The 19,242-nt window shown below is 42.7% G+C and overlaps 1 protein-coding gene across 4 annotated transcripts in view; it reads right to left on the bottom strand.

Annotated features, from left to right (window-relative positions):
• Positions 1-19,242, bottom strand: part of PKHD1 (PKHD1 ciliary IPT domain containing fibrocystin/polyductin) — a 191,966-nt gene that overhangs the window by 80,053 nt on the left and 92,671 nt on the right. For all 4 annotated transcript variants that reach the window (XM_015859836.2, XM_015859832.2, XM_015859833.2 and 1 more), the window contains 4 exons: positions 18,140-18,386; positions 9,216-9,393; positions 8,532-8,727; positions 186-251 (listed from right to left, as the gene is read on the bottom strand). In XM_015859836.2, the coding sequence (XP_015715322.1) occupies positions 186-251; positions 8,532-8,727; positions 9,216-9,393; positions 18,140-18,386 (687 nt within the window). The remainder of the gene's footprint in view (positions 1-185; positions 252-8,531; positions 8,728-9,215; positions 9,394-18,139; positions 18,387-19,242) is intronic.

Here is a 19,242-nt window from a genome sequence, read left to right as displayed (position 1 = left end):
CACATTTATCATGAGCAATGGTAGATACGGCTCAATGAAATGCTTAAATGAATGCCAAGAGCCCCTGTTGGGTTGATAGATGTACAAAACACTGAAGTGAAATGCAGCAATATAGTTGTGAACAAGTAGTAGAAAGGAAATGGTGCGACTCCCAGATCGAACCTTTCCGACACAGACTCACGCACCTGGTGTAGGTGAAGGGGCTCTTTCCTTCTCTTTCAGCTCGAACTGAATTAAGTCAGCTCCTGTGACTGAACACAGAGAATTGCAGGGAGTTACAGCATGGCCTTAAAAATGAACCAAACCAACAACAAACATTTGCAGCAAAGCAAATTGCTACATGTGGCTTTCTGACAACGTTTTACATTTCTAATGACAAAGACTTTTTAGGAACAACTATATGGGTTTTTTTCCAACTCATCTTTGTCTTTGATTTTTTTGTGTGTTTTGAGAAGGGAGTGAACAACTGCATTTTAATTTGCAGATATTAAGGGTCTCAAGACAACTCATTAGAAACAGCTAAAAGAAAACATTCAACAATCACAAATTCTAGGCTGGAACATGAATCTCATTTATCCCACTATAAATCCACAGCAGTTCCACTAACACAAGCAATATTACACCATTGAATGCATAATGTATTAACTGGATCAAGCAACAAATTACAGCTTTTGTTTTGTAGTTTGGTTTTGACTCCTCCCCCCACCAAATCTGGTGTCTAAAAGAGATGCTTTAATTAGTCAGACTTCATAGACTGAAGACAGGGACCCTGTGTTCTGTACTGTGAAAAGAGGTCAGAAGCAATTATCACAGTTGTAACCTTTCTGCCAGTATATTGTCAGCAGGAGAGGGGTCAGGATAATGCAAAGCAAGCTAAGAGGAGCAGAAGAAAACTGCTTCAGAGCCAGCTGAAAGGCTACCTCTTCTTCGTCTCCAGTGGCATATAAAGACACTTCCTTTCAGTCACCAGACTGGAACAATCGTAGGTTAAAATAGAAGCACTCTGCCAAACAGATAAATCTCCTTTACACTGCCCAGCCCCTTCTGGTGACCCTAAAATGCCATTGGAAGAATTTTGGATAGTAGGAGAATTGTATAAATAAAGCCATTGTCAGAACTTTCCTCGATTCCAGAACACTCTAAGCCAACTTTCCTGCACACATATCAACCCACCGAAGGGATTTCATGCCGTGTTGTAATTTACTTATTTTATCTTTAAACAAGTCTCTGTACTTTTAAATTGTGAGAATCGCCCTTCCCTACCTCCCTCTTTTTCTCCCAGTGCAGCTGAGCAAATTTAAAATAACTGAGGTTCATTAATTTTAAGTGTTCAATAAATTAGTATGAATAATCAAAAAACTTGATTCTTTCCGATAATTACTATTTGATGTCAGTTGAAAGCACTCGATTGAGTTAGCAGCATATGCTCCTATGCCAAATGAGGCTTCCATAATTAAATAGAAACTGATTCCATGAGGTTTTTCTCATATCTGATTAATTAGTAATCAGGTGCCTTAGCCCCGTTCCTCAGCGACACCTTCTCTCCCAGTGGTAGCTGTGGTCTAACCCACGTTCACTCAAGCCAATCTGCCCCAAAACATCACATGGTGCTCAAAATGAACACCACCATGTCCTCGGGTGGCCACAAAGTGAAAAATGACATGAAGGCCATAGGAACACAGAACCATGGAATGACTTGGGCTGGGAATGGACCTGCAAGAACATCCAGTTCTAAACCCCCTGCCACGGGCAGGGTTGCCACCTGCTGGATCAGATACTCATTTAAAGTCTTTGGCTTATAGTTCATTCAGCTTTTAGACAATACTCGTCTATGGGTACTTACCTCTTCCAACATTAACCCTTGCAGAAGGCACACGTCTCACCTAATTCAAAATGATGACAAGTTAGTCAGCTTGGACCCTCGTGGTGTCACTGAAGGTCACTCAAAAGAGCTATCCATCCATATTTTCATGCTCCTTAAGGATGAGATATGCTGTAGTGAGTGAGAATCCTCTCTCTCTCTCTTTGAACTACTGAGGAGAATCAGGGTAGGCCTAGAGAACTCAGATACAGGTATCAGGTGAAATGAATCTCCCTGGCAGAGCTCCTCCTCTAGGCTACATAGACTAGAAAGGGAAAGAAAGTCACACCTTCAGAGCCACCATCTGCGATCAAGAGGCTACTAAGAAACAACTGACCTCCTTTCAAGGGCCAAGTTTGATCCTCTTTCAGGGTTCATGGTGTCCTTCCTTCTCCTCTCACTTTTAGGAGGGCAAATCTGGAACCAAAGGTGTTACAACAACTCACAGTAGCATCAGGACAAGTGAGAGAACCAAGCCTGACACTATCCTATTTCTCAACGAATAGGTTTTGCTTGACTTTTCCAGCACTACGGTGCAGTTGTCTAATAGAAAATGTTTTTATTGTTCAGAGAAAAGCTGTTCTTCTAATTAAATCCTCAGGGGACAAAAAATCTACTCAGTATCCTACATAGACCTCATACTAGGATTCAGATCCTGGTAAAGAAAGGACCTGTGATGGGTTAATTAGGTACAGCTATTTTCTGGGAAGAGACAAAAACTTCTCATGTTTGAGGTGTCATCCAACCACACAGCACAACAACTCAAGCCATTATAGGCCATCTATACCCTCCATGTGAGTCGCAGGAACATGGGGCTGAATTCTCCCCAGCCCCACTGCTGTCACAATTCTTAATGTTGATTTGGGATAATTTGCAATGAGCATGAACCTGTCACATTCCATTGCCTGAAAAGTGATCAAAGCAGGTTACAGGTCTTGAGTCAAGCCCACGGTGACATAGTTCTCCTGGTTGTTTCATTTTGCTATCGAGCACGTTATCACTGTTTCTGTACAGGACAGGAAGAGATATAGGCAATACAGACAAAGGACGTCATTAGTAAACATTGAATTAAGGTGACTCTTCACAAAATGCAGTTATAATGCTCCAGGGTTTAGTTGTATAAAACCTTTATAAGGCTCATCAATTTTCTGCCTTATTACAGCTCTTCCTGGATGCTTGGGCTGTGAATCATAAATATAGGCCTTCCTGACTAACTTTTCTCTGGTTTAGGGCTCCTTGAGTGAACACGAAGGAGGAGCAACCTGGTCTTTTATCAGCTTTGCAGTGACAGGGAATTTTGCCCGTGGATATTAGGAAGGGCTGAAACCAGGATAAATGGCTCCAATAGCCTGACTAACAAATAGCAAGCACCTCTGTGCTATTTAACATCAATTGGGCTAACATATATCACAGGGAAATCAAAACTCTTAGACACCACAATCAACAACGTGGTACGACACACCTCTAGAAGCTGGAGAACCTGGGATAGGATTTTTTGCCCTTCCTCTGATAGGGACCATTCAAGGAGATGCCCAGGAGCACAGTATTCTGGGGACACTGCACTGAGAAACAATTTAAAGAAGTATTTGGGCAAATAGAGACGGATTAGTGATGGAGATGAAGCCACGAAATTCCTGCTACAAACATCACACACTCACGGGACCATCGCTGAAAGGATGATGGAGGCATTTCTTATTTCTACAACTGACCATCCAAAACAATGGATGTAGGGTGAATTTTATCAGGCTGGATATCGGTGCCTTCAAAGAAATATGAATGCCATTTTCAAGCCTTTCAACTAGGATTCCCCTTTGTCCCTGAGCAATAAGGCTGAAGAAAAAATACATTTATTCCCTGTATTTTAATATTAGAAACATTCTTAAGGGCCTGTTTTTCTCCTACACGAAGCAACTACAACAACCCACGGAGCAAAGTGGAAGTGAGATCATCCTCTAAGAATTTAAAAAGACAGTAAGTGTAATCAAATAGTATCTTTTTTGAACAACCAGGGAAACTGCAGACCTGCTTCTGACACAGCAGTAACACAAGATCAGGCCTCAGGCCCTCTTAACAACTCACACATGAGCAAAGTCAGCAGGGCGACCTGTCTCCATAAAAGCTGTGTCTAAGGCAAAAATGGGATGGGGAGATGGAGCAAGCCACCGCTTTGTTTTATTCCAAAAGAAAATGGTATAAACACTTCAAACATGAACAAAAAGGAAGCAACATCTCTCTGGTTCGCAGCCAATTCCAGTATTGCCCAGAGACCTTAACCAAGGAGCAGTCCCATGCTGTGGTACCATATGCTCGTATTTGTAACAGACTTAAAAAGCTCATAATGTTATTATTGTCATTTACACAGGACATTTCTCCTAAAAATACCCCAGATGTCCCACAGTGTGATGTTTCTTTCCACCTCTCCTGTTACAAGAAGGGTTTTTTTGATACTGCGTGGTCACTCCACGTGAAGGCCGTACTCCTGAAACAGCGTTTGGGAATCAGAATCACAGAACCATAGAATGGCCTGGGTTGAAAAGGAGCACAATGATCATCCAGTTGCAACCCCCTGCTGTGTGCAGGGTCACCAACCAGCAGCCCAGGCTGCCCAGAGCCACATCCAGCCTGGCCTTGAATGCCTGCAGGGATGGGGCATCCACAGCCTCCTTGGGCAACCTGTTCCAGTGCGTCACCACCCTCTGGGGGAAAATCTTCCTCCTAAGATCCAACCTAAACCTCCCCTGTCTCAGTGGGAAACCACACATCAGTTCAAAGCCCATCACCGAGGAGCACCTCTGCCACAACATGGGGTGTCCCAGAGAAAAAAAGGCGATGCTACGAAGACTGAACAGTGTCAGAGCAAAGCTGGTGGTGTCAAAGAGACTGGATTTCCCCCCCAGATTCCTCAGATCAAGATGGCCCAAGTCCTCACTTCCCCTCACTCCGCATAGCAGATATATTGGACTCTCCCTCCTTGAATGTCAATTTCTTTTCTTGGTCTGAAATGATTATTTTTAAAGGGACTGGTTAACAGAGGTGATGTATTTAGGTAGCAGCAGGCACCTTTGTTAGCAGGATCTCAGCAGAAGTGCCCCACATCACAGAAATGCTCCTCATTACAATGATTCCTCCCTATTCAGCACCCCATGCATGGTCCCACGCCTGAGCCTCATTTACAAAAGTGTGAGCAAGCAACGCATCAAGGCAACTTAACTCCCTTAATCCTCTCCATACGGTACATTTTCTTGTCTTTTGTATCTGGCTTCTTTTTTTCCTCTCCAAAGAGAAACACTTGCATGTCAGTAGGCAGTTCTGGACGGAGTGGGGGAGAATGCACATCGCCCAAGTCATCCATGAGCCAAGGTGGCCTTGCTCAGCTGCCCGCTTCATTTGAATGACAATATCTCCTCCTGCATAGGGCCTTCCCTCCCCTTCTCCTCCATCTTTTTTCCCCCCTTGTGTGAATTTGGGAGCCTGCCCGTGAATGAGCTGGCATCTGATCCGTATTTACTGACGTTAATTTTGGATGTAACGCAGCCCTGCCACTTCCCTGCCGTTCACCCTAAAAGGCGTCCCAGCGGGCACAAAAGCAGAGGGGTCAAAAGTAAGCTGACCCCTGACAGAATGTACAATTATTAGGACGAAGCAGGACACAAGCAGCTGTCGAAACCCCACCGGTGCGGCGATGTGCTTCCCAAAGTCAGAGTATGAATAATACGCCGGAGCTCTCCCCTCCACCCCGCCAGGGCCTACGCCGTTCTGCTGGAAGAATGATGGCCCTCCCGAAGCAGCTGCAATAATTGTGTCCCCATTGTCCCCCGTCCACCCCCTACAAGTGCCCATTGTGGGCGCGGGGTCGGGTGATTATATGCTTGGGCTGATGGCGTTTGGGCCCAGCTGCCTGGCTGCTGACACACGAGCACCGAGAGGGGGGACCCGCGTCTGCGAGACGGGCCTCCAACATACCAGACCTTTTACATAAGTCAAACAGGAACAAATGACTCTTTATCAGCCCCTGCTCCCTTTGAAGTGGCGGCTGCTTATGGGCCCTTACAGCTTTTCCTCCTTAGCCCGAGCAAACATCCTCCTTTTGATATGCTACATGCTCATTATCTCTGCCCCATTTAATGATTTTTGATTGAAGGGTGGCAGCGCGGTTGCCAAGAGGGTAGTTAAAGAGGCTCCACACAGGCAGGGCTACAAGAAATGCTTTCCTTGTGCTGCAGCCTAAATTTGGAGTTTCTTAACAGTGTGTTCTTGTTCTTAGCAGCAGATAAGGGCTGAGCGTGAAATTCTTAATTAAGCAGTAAATAGAGAGTGGGGTGTCAGCAGATGCAGCCTGTAGCCATGGAGACCAAGTCACATGAAGGAGGGAGCTGAGACTAAACGCCGGCCCCAGGCCCAGGCATGACTGACAGCTGAAGAATCCGACAAAGCTTGTAAACGGGATTAATTAGCTGGCCAATTATTTCATATAGTTAAATGTAACTAAAAAATAAAAACAGCTCACAGAGTTGGGTGGGAAAGCATCCTGAAGGCCAGACCGCCAAGTGCTGTCCTGCCCAGGTCACTGCATGGACCTTATAGGATACCAAGGCCAGAAGGGACAATTGTGGTCATCTTCTCCAACCTCCTGTGGAGCACAAATCCCAGCCCAAAAGGATTCTAATAGCTTCTCACAGAGCTGGAGAGTACCTCTCTGAAAGGATGCCTGACCATCATCTAAGGACCTGGAGTGATGGAAATGCCACATGCCAAGAGTCTGATCTGATGGCAAATTATCCTCACTCTCAGCCCACACACAGGAGATTAGGAGAGAAATTAAATGGCACACCAGGGCTAGGAATCCATCCACTTTCTTTCACACTTTTACCCTACCAACAGTGCTATGTATTAGGTACCCAATGCTGAATTACTGATCTCACTGCTAGCCCAGGCTGAAAATGTTCACTGCATGACTTATACATGTTAGGTGCTGCTATAAATTTTCCCTGGTGTATTCTGACTGTTTCTCTATATATTAAAATGAGAAGTAACATCAAGATCTTCATACAGTAGGAATCAAATGAAAGGAAAGCAGATGAGGAACAAGAATGTATCTATGATGCAGGAGTGATAAGCACTGGTCTGATCATTTTTCCCTGGTCTTGCCAAGTCCATCATCCCCCTTGTTTTCAGCAACTGTAAGAGGTCAAGAAATACCTTCTGAGCTTTCCCATGCTGCTCAGTTCATGGAAGTGCAGCTCAGCATAACCAAACTGAATATGGTTGATTATTGTATTTGAAAGAACAAATCTGGGCTGTTAGAAAACTGAAACAATTAAAACCAAAATAAAACAAAACGAACTCATATTTTTTTTGTAGTGGATATCTAACACGATCTTGGACCAGAGTTAGGCTCAACAGCTGTACTAGCAGACTACATAAAGCCAAGTTATGGGACTAAAAGCTGGCTCCCAATATTCTATAAGGCAATATTGCTGGCCAAGTTCCTGGCAGAGCTTTGGCCCAGACCAATGCACTTTCCCAGATGGTGACCATTATGATTTGAGAGTTGCAGAGGACAGGGATCTTTCCTAATTTGAAGCCTGGGTGCATCCAGCCTGTTTTAAGAGAGAAAATGTTAAGCTGTATGGACACAAGCTGTGCAACGCCAGTTGGCCTCAGGACCAGAGATAGACGTAACTAGTGTGAGCCTTCAAACTGATGTTAAGGGACAGGCCTCCTCATATGTCCTGAAATGTACAGTGAATTATTTCATTGCTACTAAAGACCAAGCTTAGTGGATTACCCACCTTCATTCCAGCCATGTTTCCCTGTAGATCCCACATGAGAAAGCCATTTGCATTCTATCTCAGCAGTATAAACCAAGACCAGTTCATAAAAGAAACTGATCAGATCAGTGACAAAATTTTCTGTTCCTGTGAAAATCAGCATCTTGATACTTTAGTTTTCTTGTACAATGATGCAGAAGCTATGCTTCATGAACTTCACTTCACTGAAGTGCCCTTGTGATTCCAGATTCTGCTATTATTGATCACAATGATCATTATTTTTCCTTTTACATATGGAACTTAGACCTTTTTAAAAGAACTGGCTTGAGAACAGTAATTACAGAAACTGCCCATATTATAAAAGAAGAAATTAAATTTGAAGATGCTGGCAATTCCATTAAATATCATTAAATATCTGAAATTTCTAAAGGAGATACCACCATGCTTCATGATCCGATGTACAAATCCAATACTCTCAAACATAAAAGTCTGTGCTGCTTTTGTAAGTTTACAATCAAAGGAAAAAGTCTTGCACAGAGAAATCCTAATACCTTCAGTGGGCTCATCCTGGATAGACTATACATGGTTTATAAATGATATGTGTGATATGGGACCAGATGTCACCAGAGATCATGAGTGGCATTTAATGCTTTTCCCACTCCAAAAGACCAATAGAAATTCAACTGATGCCACATCAGGCACTGTTAATGACACATTCCAGTTGCTGATAGAATGGGCATCAGATGGATACTGACCTGATGTGCACACACTTATCTATTTCAGTGGTCTTATTGAAGGACTGCTCACTTATTGAAAGGACATTGCAAGACCTCATGGCTAAGACTTCATAGTGTCCGGTGGCTTTAATGGAAAAGACTCGGCTCTACCATCATACTTACCCAAGTAGGTTAGCTTCCGCAGTGTGCTGTCGAGATACCAGTCACAGCTCCTGTGCTGACCATAGGAAGGCAGAGATTGGAGAGGCTGTCCAGTCCTTTTCCCACAGGACACCGCAACCTCAAGTTGGGCAGGAAGATCCTTGTGTTCCACCAGCAAGTAATTCCCAGCTGCGAAGTTGCTAAATGTGACTGAATACTAGAGGAGGGACCAAAATACATGTGTCTGATTATAGTTCTACAGAGTGTAAGAGGAATAAAGGGGATGGTGTTCCACATGGGCAAAAGACTTTTCTGAACAATACGCATTGAGATCACTGGAACTGAGTAGGTAAAATCAAGTAGGTGATGATGAATGCAGATAAAATCAACTCCCTTTGTCACCTTAAAAGATACAGAGGAATAATACCTCCTGAAAACTATGCTTTGTGATGTCTTAAGTAATATGAATTACAGAATCACAGAATCAATTGTATTAATTTCTTCACACCACACTGAACTTTAATCTACTATGCCCAAAACCTTATTCCTACTCCAAGTTACTTCTGAGGGCTTCAAGATTAGGTCATCATATTTAAGCTCTGCTTATAAAGGTAAAGAGATTTTCTCTCTGGCCACCCAGAAAGATGAAGGCAAGATTATCTCTTCTAAATATAATTGACAAATTACAAAGAACATCTGTGTTACCTGGAGCTGCTTGCTGACCAAAGGGTTGTCAAATATCAGTGTGTAGGTCTCTTTATCCAGGAGGAGACACATCCAGCCATATGAGCCTGAGAGAGTGTAAGGGACATAATTGACTGTGGTTGTCTTATTCCTGCTGTCGGTCACTGTTAAATTATAGGGAATCTCTGGAGCCTCTTTTCTGGAGGAAAAGAAAAATAGAATCCCAATCCCTTTTTGTTACTCATCTCTGTCATTTTGCAACCCTTATAGTTTAATTTTTATTTGAACACTGTAGTAAGCATATGCTGTCTATATATCAGCATCCAAATGAGAACTTAGCACTGTTTTTCACTAGTACTTTCCACTCTTGGATTACCCAGAGGAACAAATTCAACAGTATCAGTGACAGCAGCACCCATCAACAGTAGTAATGATATTATGCACTGAGGCTGGAACAGGCAAAACTACAAGTCTTGAGTATGGCAAAAATTTTACAGTGCTTCCTCTTCAGGGGCAAACTCCACCATTTTCCTGAACGTGGACTTTTTTTCCCAAATACTGCTAAACTGACCTTGATTTTAGAGATTTTTACTAGGAAGACTGCTGATTTCCCCGAGATACTTTCTGGTATATCATAATGTCTAAAAATACAGAATACTCAGCTTTCAGGAATCAACAAACTACACAAAGGATATGGTTGGATATCAGGAAATGTTTCTCTTCAGAAAGAGCACTGATGCAGTGGCACAGCTGCCCAGGGAGGTGGTGGGGTCACCATCCATGGGGGTGTCTTAGAACAGTGGGGATGTGGCACTGAGGGACGTGGGCAGTGGGCATGGATGGGGGTGGGCTGGGGTTGGGCTTGGGGATCTGAGAGGTTTGTTCCAACCTGAATGATTCTACAATGAAGATAAAAGGCAGTTAACTCTATTGATGTTCAGACATTGAATATCCACTGTCTCTTCAAGTTTGATTCATCATCTGATTAGAAACTGCCTCAATACGAAGACCCATGTTCTAGTCCTCAACATCTTGCATTCCTGCAACAAGTCTTGAAACTGATGGAAGCTATGGTTGAAATGATTCTCTGGTTAGCTACACTGTGCTACTTCTCTGCCTCCAGAATTAAGACTGGGAATATCTTTGTACATAGAAAACACCATAGAAGACACCACAGAAAACCTCACTCATAGATCATAGATCATAGATCATAGAATCACAAGGTTGGAAAGGACCTACAAGGTCATTTAGTCCAACCGTCCTTCCTTTACCATACCTACAGAAAACCACTAAACCATATCTCCTAGCTGACATGTAAAGCAACCAGAACAGGCTTATTCTGTAACAGAATCATGCAACTTCCATTAAATATGAGTTAATCTTCAAGATTGAAGGTGTCAAAATATCATTTCTGTCAAACTAGTGCACAACACCCAGGTCCAAGTGATATATGAAAGACATAGGAAGAGTGACATAACAGCAGCTGGAATCTACCTCTTAATGTTAGGCACTGAACTAAGGTCATACCTGTTTCTTCTACATTTTGTGCATGGGGAATTGCTAGAGATAAATGTCCCAGGACTTCAGATCTCATTCTCAGCTGTGGAGAAACCTTGCTGGCTTGCCAAGGTACCCCAGGGCCATGATTCTGCCATAAAGATGGATGCAGCAGATTTACGGATGAATCAAATGCTGCTGCAGAATGGAGGCAAGTTGGCCATTTCACCTTTAGTCCACTTAGTTTTGGCATTTGAGTTGACACTAAGCTAAAAATAAAAAGCCTTTTTAGCATATCTGAAGGAGTATTTCTCACTCTACACTCAGAGTATTACACCAAAACTAGGTATCTTAGCATGTTACTCAGAGCTCCAGACTGGATGCAGGCCTCTTTCTCAAGACAGACAATGCTAAAGCAAATGTCACCTCATAGTTAGATTTACTATACCTGTAATTTTTGGGGCTCTTTTGTTCCTCCTCACCTTGCAGCTAAGGGGACAATAATTACAGCAGCAGGCATTTTGGAGGTGGGTTGCTTGCAGATTGTTTTGTTTTTTCCTCTTTTCAAATCATTTCTGATTTTGCTTTGCATTTCTGGTGCCTGTCATGTTGGCAAAGGACTTTCTGATTACCTGGAAACACTCAGCTGAGAAACAGCAGTGGGAAACAGGGGAAGTGTGAATCAGCAAAGAATCACTCAACCAGAAGATATTGGCAGACCAATGAAACTGACTGGAAGGAGTTTATAAGGCTTAAACTGCTTTCGTACTACTAATAAACTTCCTCTTATAGGCATTAGCTAGACCAGGATATTAGGCTGCTAATTAAGCAAGTAAATGACAACAAGCACATTACTGCCACAGTTATCAGCACCCACACAGGTATTCAGGAGTACACTTCTAGCAGCAGTAGCACGCCAAACATGGTGTGGTGTAACTTAAACTATCTTGCACATCAGGAATTAATTGTTTTATCGAGTTACCAAGGTATACAATGCCACTGGAAGTGACAGAGAGTCTGACCCATCCCCTGTGCAATGTAAATCTCTGTTGTTTTCCTCTTTACTCTTCATTGGCAGCGGGTTGGAACCTGATGATCCTTGGGGTCCCTTCCAGCCCAAGCCATTCTATGATGGCTGGAGAAGCCTGATCAGACTGCTTGAAGCACTTTACTCAAGAAAATGTTTTTCATGCATACAGTAAAGTAGTCTGGGTTCCTTGACTTTCTTTGGTAAGTTTGTTCATGACCTGGAAGGAAAGGGAACAGGAGAGAAAGCCTACCTGGCATCCCATGGCCTGAAACACCTGGGGTTTTCTTAACCTGGAACACCACGTTCTTGCTTTTCACATGTCCTGTTCCTGATATGGAGCCAGTGCACACATGCAAAAACATTGGAGGGAACATGAAAAATGCAATTCTGCACATTCATACAAGGAAATAATGAGCTCGACACTACACTGCCCTTCAAAGGATTCTGCTGTTTTTTTCACCTATCTGCCAAACAGACACCAAAGTGGATGTACTTTACTAATGGAATTACCAGCCACAATTAGCACCATTTCCATTTGCCCTAAATAGCCAGCGACTTCACTGTGCCCTAAATAGCCACCAATCTACCTCTCCTTAATGTTAATGGAGCAGAGTAGTGCTCGCACACACAAGCATTTCTAATTCAGAGGATCTGAGGGAGCCTGCACGCATCATTAACATGGAGAGCTTCATTATCAGAGGAAAGAGCCTTCCCCTGAACTTCCTCTGGCTTTATTTGAAAGAAACTAGGAGGCAATGGTCTTAATGCAAAATTAACCCTCGCTTTAAACTGCTGGAAGCCTTTACAAACTGTAAGAGGGGGGGAAAAAAAGAGAGAGAGAGAGAGAGAAAAAAAAAAAGGATGACTCATTGAAAAGGCTGTATTTTTATATTGAAGCAGGTTTCAATTAAGGAGCAATTTGCTCTAGAAATATGGCAGGATTTCCAGATAAGATCATACAGTTTGAGTAACAGTTTACCAATGGTAATCGTACAAACTGTTACGTAACGTAGCTCAAGTGCATTGTGCACCACTGTTCGGCAGAGATGGCCCTCCAAGGATTTGTGAAACCAATCAACAACATTAAGCAGAACAAATATTAACTCTCCTGTTTATGTTTACTGTTAGCTTCCTTATCCTAAGGGCCCGTATCTGTGCATACGAAGGCAGACACTGTGCTAAGCTCTAACTACTTTCTGTTTGATAGACTTGTGTAATAATCCATTATGATTATCCCCTTCCTGAAACAGGAAACAATACAGCATCTCACTTCAAACAGGACACCAAATGTTTATAAGCAACAGTCCAATTTATTGTCGGCCAAATGGAGGCTGATTCCAAACTATGGCCATAGCAAACCCTTCCCATGTTTGATGCTAGGCCCAAGAACAGTTAGTTTCACTTTGATTGCCAAGAATCTGAATTTTCATCTGCTTTCAGTAAATATATGTATCTTTGTCAAGGAAAATCTTGTTTCAAGCCTGAATTGTATTGTGAGTCCTTATTGTCAATGAGCTTTTGTAGGCAGAGATCTTCAGAAAACTAACGAGATCACTGTCCCCAATCCTGAGTGGCTATTATGGGATAGGCCTTTTGATTTTGCAGTGCAGAAGAACTGAGATCTCAGCAACTGGAAGGGTTGTGAATGACAAGCTAAGAGGGCACCTTTTAAGGTACCTTTCAAGTCTTCTTAACCCATTCCTGTTCTAGGATCAGTCCCCCCACCAGCTTCTATAATTTACAGGCTGATATTTTAAGGAGAACTAAAATTAGGAATGAATTCTGAGCTGGAGTATGGCAGGTGAGCAAACAGCTGGAACTCTGCAGTGTAAGCATAGCAAAGACCTGCAGGTGGCAGCTTAGTCACTCCGCTTATCCCACATCAGGTGGAGCTCTGAAGCATCTTAACATGCACGTACTTGGAGCATGCTTTTACAGCACTCTCATTGCACACTCAACCCTGTAAAAATTAATGCAATTTTTGGACTAATGATTCTTTGGTTATGATAGCATGCAGGACTAGCAAGAATCTATCCAGGCAAAAGAAGCATCCAAATAGCTCTTCATTGCAGGCAAAGAAAGCACAGGGCTATCATACACTGCCTCGGTGCTAAGTATCTCCCTCTGCACCTAGGAACATTGGAGACAATAGCGAAGCTGAGGGCTGGGCTCAAGGACATGTGTTGCATCCTCATAAGCCTGTACAGGTTACAGCTTTCTTGCTAATGCTTAAAGGTCCAGGACAAACACCAGGAGGTCCTACACTGGGAAGCAAATCTCTCTTTGTTGAGCTTGTGCAGATGAAGCTCTGAAGCTTAAATGATGTGCTGGTGGTCCAAACACTCTACAGCCAACCCTCAAATATCTGCCTTCTATGTTATGCCACTGAGAAAAGCTGTTCCATGAGGCCAAGTGAGCACACATGCTGCCCCATGTGGGAATCCCATCATGTAGGCAGGGAGGTTATACTACCAGAAAGCAACTGAGCACATACACACTGAGTAAAAAACAATGGTGACAGTAAGGGTGTTTCACAGCAGGCGGGTGTTCATCTGGAGGCACCACAGTAAGTAAATATCAAAGGAAAAGCAAAACAAGAGTAACTGTTTGAACTCTCTCCAAGACTCAAAGACCCAGAGGTAGGGGGTATGCTATTCTTTTCACTCTAACCCATCAGCAACGGCTGGGTGTGCAGCAACTGAATGCATGCACTACAGGAGAGGATATTAGACCAGATTTAAGAATTAAGGCTATAAAGAAGAAGTTAATCTTTTCCTCTGCAGCAGACTGAGAAGAGGGAAACAATAAAAGGCTCAAACGACGTGACTGGTGCTGAGCAAGTCCCAGGTTTCTGCAGGGAGAAGGGGAAAGCCAATGAAAGGGAACAAGAGGCAAACTTCCTCCTGGTACAAGAGGTTGCAGTGCTTGGAGTTCCCTTGGCCACAAGGTGCTGTCTGGCTGCTGATTATTCCAATGCACTCCTCTTGTAAAAATTATGCATAATGTGAAGAAACTTTTAAAGTCACTTAATCATGTTATGACAATTTTTTAATGAAAATTTGTTTTAATATTAATAGAGACTCATATTTTCTCTATAATACGGGTAGCGGTGGCATTTGGAGCAGCCGTATCTAGCCTGCAGCCATGCTGCACCGTGCCATGGCATAAGCTGTTCTTCAGAGTACTCAATAACTTTCCCACATATAAATTTATAAAGACTTTTATAAGCTTCAATTACATTTTTAAAAGACATAAAAGCCCTCTTTAAAGAGTGTTTAAGTGACACATTAGTTTAACTTTCAACTGGACTTCGTGGAGGAGGCACTCTTACAGCAATGAAGATTTGGAAATGGATTCCTGGGCCCTGGAAGTTGTTGAGTGAAGCAATTCAGGACAGGGAGTCAATAACTACATTATACTCCCTCCTGTGTGAGTAAACCACAGAATGGCTGAACTTGGGATGGATCCCTAGAGGTCATCTGGTCCAAACTCCTTCCCAAACAGGGCCATCAAATGCTCTTTGCTTCTCTGGCCATCCACCTTGCCATACCAGGACTTCTCAAAAGAGACACACCAAGACCCTCACACTTGTTATTCAGGAGCACAGAGACCTGCACCAAGAGAGGGCTACCGAGCAATTATTTAATTGCTGTTGCCTGAAATAATCTCCTTGTTCACAGTGAGTTCATAGCAAAGTGAGGATGCTGTTACGCTGACACTTCAGTCTGATGGTCAGCAAACTTGCTTTTGATTCTTCAAGCTTGGACTTATGGGCCAAATCCCATTTTTCACCCATGGTTTTCACAGCCCCTCATCCTCCCAGCTGCAGGGACTTAGTGCAGATGGGGAGGAACAACTAGGAGCCTAATGAAGCACAACCTGGAAGTAGCAAGCTGCAGATTTGACAGGTCACATACCCCTGGGCTGGTAGAGCACCATGGAAAGATTACTTCCAGAGCTATATTTAATTCTTTGCTCATCAGAAACTACAGAAATCCAAGCAATTGTGCTTTCATCCATTTATTGAGANGGTGTTGTAAGGAAAACCTTCCTGTCACCCAGCCTATCTTTCTTCTTCTGTCTGCTCAACCTCTGCCAATTGCTCCTAGTCATGTTTTGTTTTACTAATCCCAAACGATTCCCTTTTTATTGCAAACACTCTTCAAATACATCTGGACAAAATTCACCCTTTCCTTTCCTACTCCACCCTTTCATCCTCATGTCATAGTTTACTAAATGACCTGCATCCTTCAGACCCTCCAGCTCCTTTCACTCTCCACCTTGTTCCTCCACCAGCTCCTGCCTCATACAGTCACCTTAAGATAGCAGTGACTTGGCTGGTAGGAACTGCTCAGGCAAGAGGATCTGGAAGCAGCACAGACAGGATGCTCTGACTCAAACAGAAGTAGTGTATAGAAACCCTTAAGAACTCCTTAACCACCTTTTGATGCAAGGAGGAATTACCTGTACTATGACACATTATTAGTGTCCACATGGTGACCACATGTTCTTTAGGTTGATATCTAAGTTTATATGTCCTTGGCTCGATTCAAATTCACTCTGGCATGTTCACCTGCCAAATCATTCTAGTAACATCTGAGTGCTGAATGAGCTCTGGGAGCTACGTCACTGTTCTACTGCAGTTGCTCTCACCTGTGAAGTGATTCATTCGTTTATGCTTTGGGTTCCAAGGTCATTTACTAAGGAAAAAAAATAATATGATATTTTTATGTCAGTATATAAACAGAGGTGTTATCACAATCAAGTGGGAGCTAGTATCTCATCTACTTCAGAAGAGCAATTATCTAGTTGCCAAGAAAGCTGTGTATCTCCCAATTACAAAAGCTGACTTTTGAGTTTCCTATCTCCCTTGTACCACTTCCTGATGCCATAATTGTGATAGTAATCTATAATCACATAGAACAAGAACTCTTATGATGTGATCTGGGTCAGTCTTAACAAAGGTTGCTGATGTGAACTGTCTACATTTATCTTACAGAAAACAAAGAAAAGCAAAACAAAAGACCACAAAGACCTTTCAAGGTAGGTAAGAAAGATGTGGCTACAACAGAATGACAGGAAGTTTTCATTTAATTAAACACATCATGAAGTTATTATATGTTCCCTACCACATGGCTGCTAATTGTATGAGATGGGGATTGTGAAAAAATAACTAGTTTTAGTAGAAAATACAATACACAAACCCAATATCTTATGATACTAGCATAGAAATGAAATAAGATGCCAGAAATATTCTGCTGAAGACCTGAAAAAACAATCCATTCATGACCACCCATTCTTTGGGAATTTGGGGGGGAATCTCTCACAATGAGCATAAAAGGAAACGCTCTCAGACCATGACTTAAACTCTAATTAAATTAGAAGTATTGGTATTATTTTAAGGCTGTGTTTCCTCATAGGAAAGGTGTTCCCATAATCTATTTTATATTTCGGCAGTCAGAAGATCTTGGCAAAGTTCCCCATTCACCCACTACATTTCTGACTGTGGCTGAGGCTCAGCCATCAATCTCACCCTGACCTCATTGAGCCATATTCCCTGTTCTACAAATGCCCATTTGTATCCCTCTCGTAAGCTGAACAGAGACAAAATAGCAGTATACCACAACCTCCACTTAAAGGTCAATGTAATGCTGTACAAAGAACAATGTAATGTCCTGTTTCCAGACAGGGCCGAGATTATAGATGGAAAACCAAGGTAACACCAGTAAGCAGTTTGCTGAGAACCTCAGAAAAATAAATTAAGTATGAGCAGCCATTATCTAACTTAGTAAATATATTAAAACAAAGAGAGTTCGCTGGCCTGGAGGCCAAGGGATATTTGTACTTTCTATAGCTGTCCATACAGCTGAGTTCTCCTCCTCAAAGCCATGATGACTATACCCAAATTGCTCAGTGGAAATGGTCCCTATCCTTCTCCATGCCTGGGAACTGCCTGGGCAAGAACAAGTAGTCTGACCAAAGACATCATGCAGACAGCAGCAGAGACTTATGTCAATACAGAACCATAGAATTGCTCAGGTTGGAAAAGACCTTAAAGATCATCAAGTCGAACTGGAACCTAACCATACTATCGTAACTAACAACCCTCCACTAAATCAGATCGCTGAGCACCACTTACAAATGCTTTTTGAACAGATACAGGGATGGTGACTCAACCACCTCCCTGGGGAGCCCATTCCAGTGCTTAACAATCCTTTCTGTAAAGAAGTTTTTCCTAATATCCAACCTAAACCCCTCCTGGCACAACTTGAGACCATTTCCCCTCTTCCTGTCACCTGTAACCAGTGAGAAGAGACCAAGCTCTCACTCACAGCAACCACCTTATGTATATAATCGAACATAGAACACAGCAAGTGACACCCATTGCCAAATTTTCAAAAGTAGCTTTCTTACTTACAAGTGAAGAGACATACGGTGGACAACAAGGTCCTTGCTGCAAACACTGCCACCCAAAGCTCGACTGAAATTGGCACTGGTCATGCATGAAGCCATGAGGATATCTGTAGAAGGGAGAAGACGACTTCCTTCCTCCCCAGTGAGGGAGCCATCGAGATCATCAAGGATGGCAGCGTGAGGAAAGGGGAAGGACACTTGGAAAGGTGAGTTGGTGAAGGTCAGACGCTCAGCTCTCACTGTAAAACCACCTGGGAGGAACAAACAGCAGTTTAGAAACAAAGACTGAAGAAAAAGAGATCAGCTTTGCTTTATCATCACTTCGGAAGCATGGCTACTGATGCAACAAGAGGTGGGATTCAGGAAAAGGATAAATAAATAACAGTAATAAAAGAGATGCTTGCCATGTTCTGGACAGGATCTTGTTGTCTGATCTACCAGCATCTCCTGAGTGACTCCAAACACCTTTTCTTAAGTCTCACTGCCAAAAGTTAGTGTCCACAAAACAACTCTTCTTATAGATCCTTTCTGCTCTGTTTATAAGACAAATTATTCAGAGATAAGGGCTGCTTATGTATGTGTGCAAATAGCACGTTCATATGCATAGCAAAGCCTTGGCTGAAAAGTGTGGCTGGGGTATGTTTTCTCTACTGTTAACACAGATAGATTCAGAAAAGAGGAATATTCACGTGGGCTAAAGCACAGAAAGGGTTTGAACACATGAATATTTCCAGAAACGACAGAAAATTACTGCCCTATTGAGCAGAACAAGTCAGCTTTGGCATGAGTGCTCATGTGACTCATTTGGTTACTACTTACCTATCATACTGTCAACTGCAGCTTCTCTGAGTCAGATTTTACTATTCCTCCTGTCCTTTGATCTCAGCTCCTGAAATATTTTTCTCTCTTATGTTATTGTAGGGCAGTATACGTTTATATATAAATATATTTAAGAGGTAATTGCAGTTGGAACGCTCTTCAAAGAGCCTTTGGGTACTTCTTCAAAGCTCAAAAGGATGCTTAGTTTACATACGTTATCTTAGGCAAATTCACCTAAAGTTTAGGCTGGCCTGAGGTAGTAGCTTGGTAAAATTCTGCAAGGATGTG

Source organism: Coturnix japonica, chromosome 3 (assembly GCF_001577835.2).
Source record: "Coturnix japonica isolate 7356 chromosome 3, Coturnix japonica 2.1, whole genome shotgun sequence".
Taxonomy (NCBI): Eukaryota; Metazoa; Chordata; class Aves; order Galliformes; family Phasianidae; genus Coturnix; species Coturnix japonica.
The sequence above is the reverse complement of the archived record's forward strand: the minus strand, read 5'-3'. Positions and strand labels throughout refer to the sequence as shown.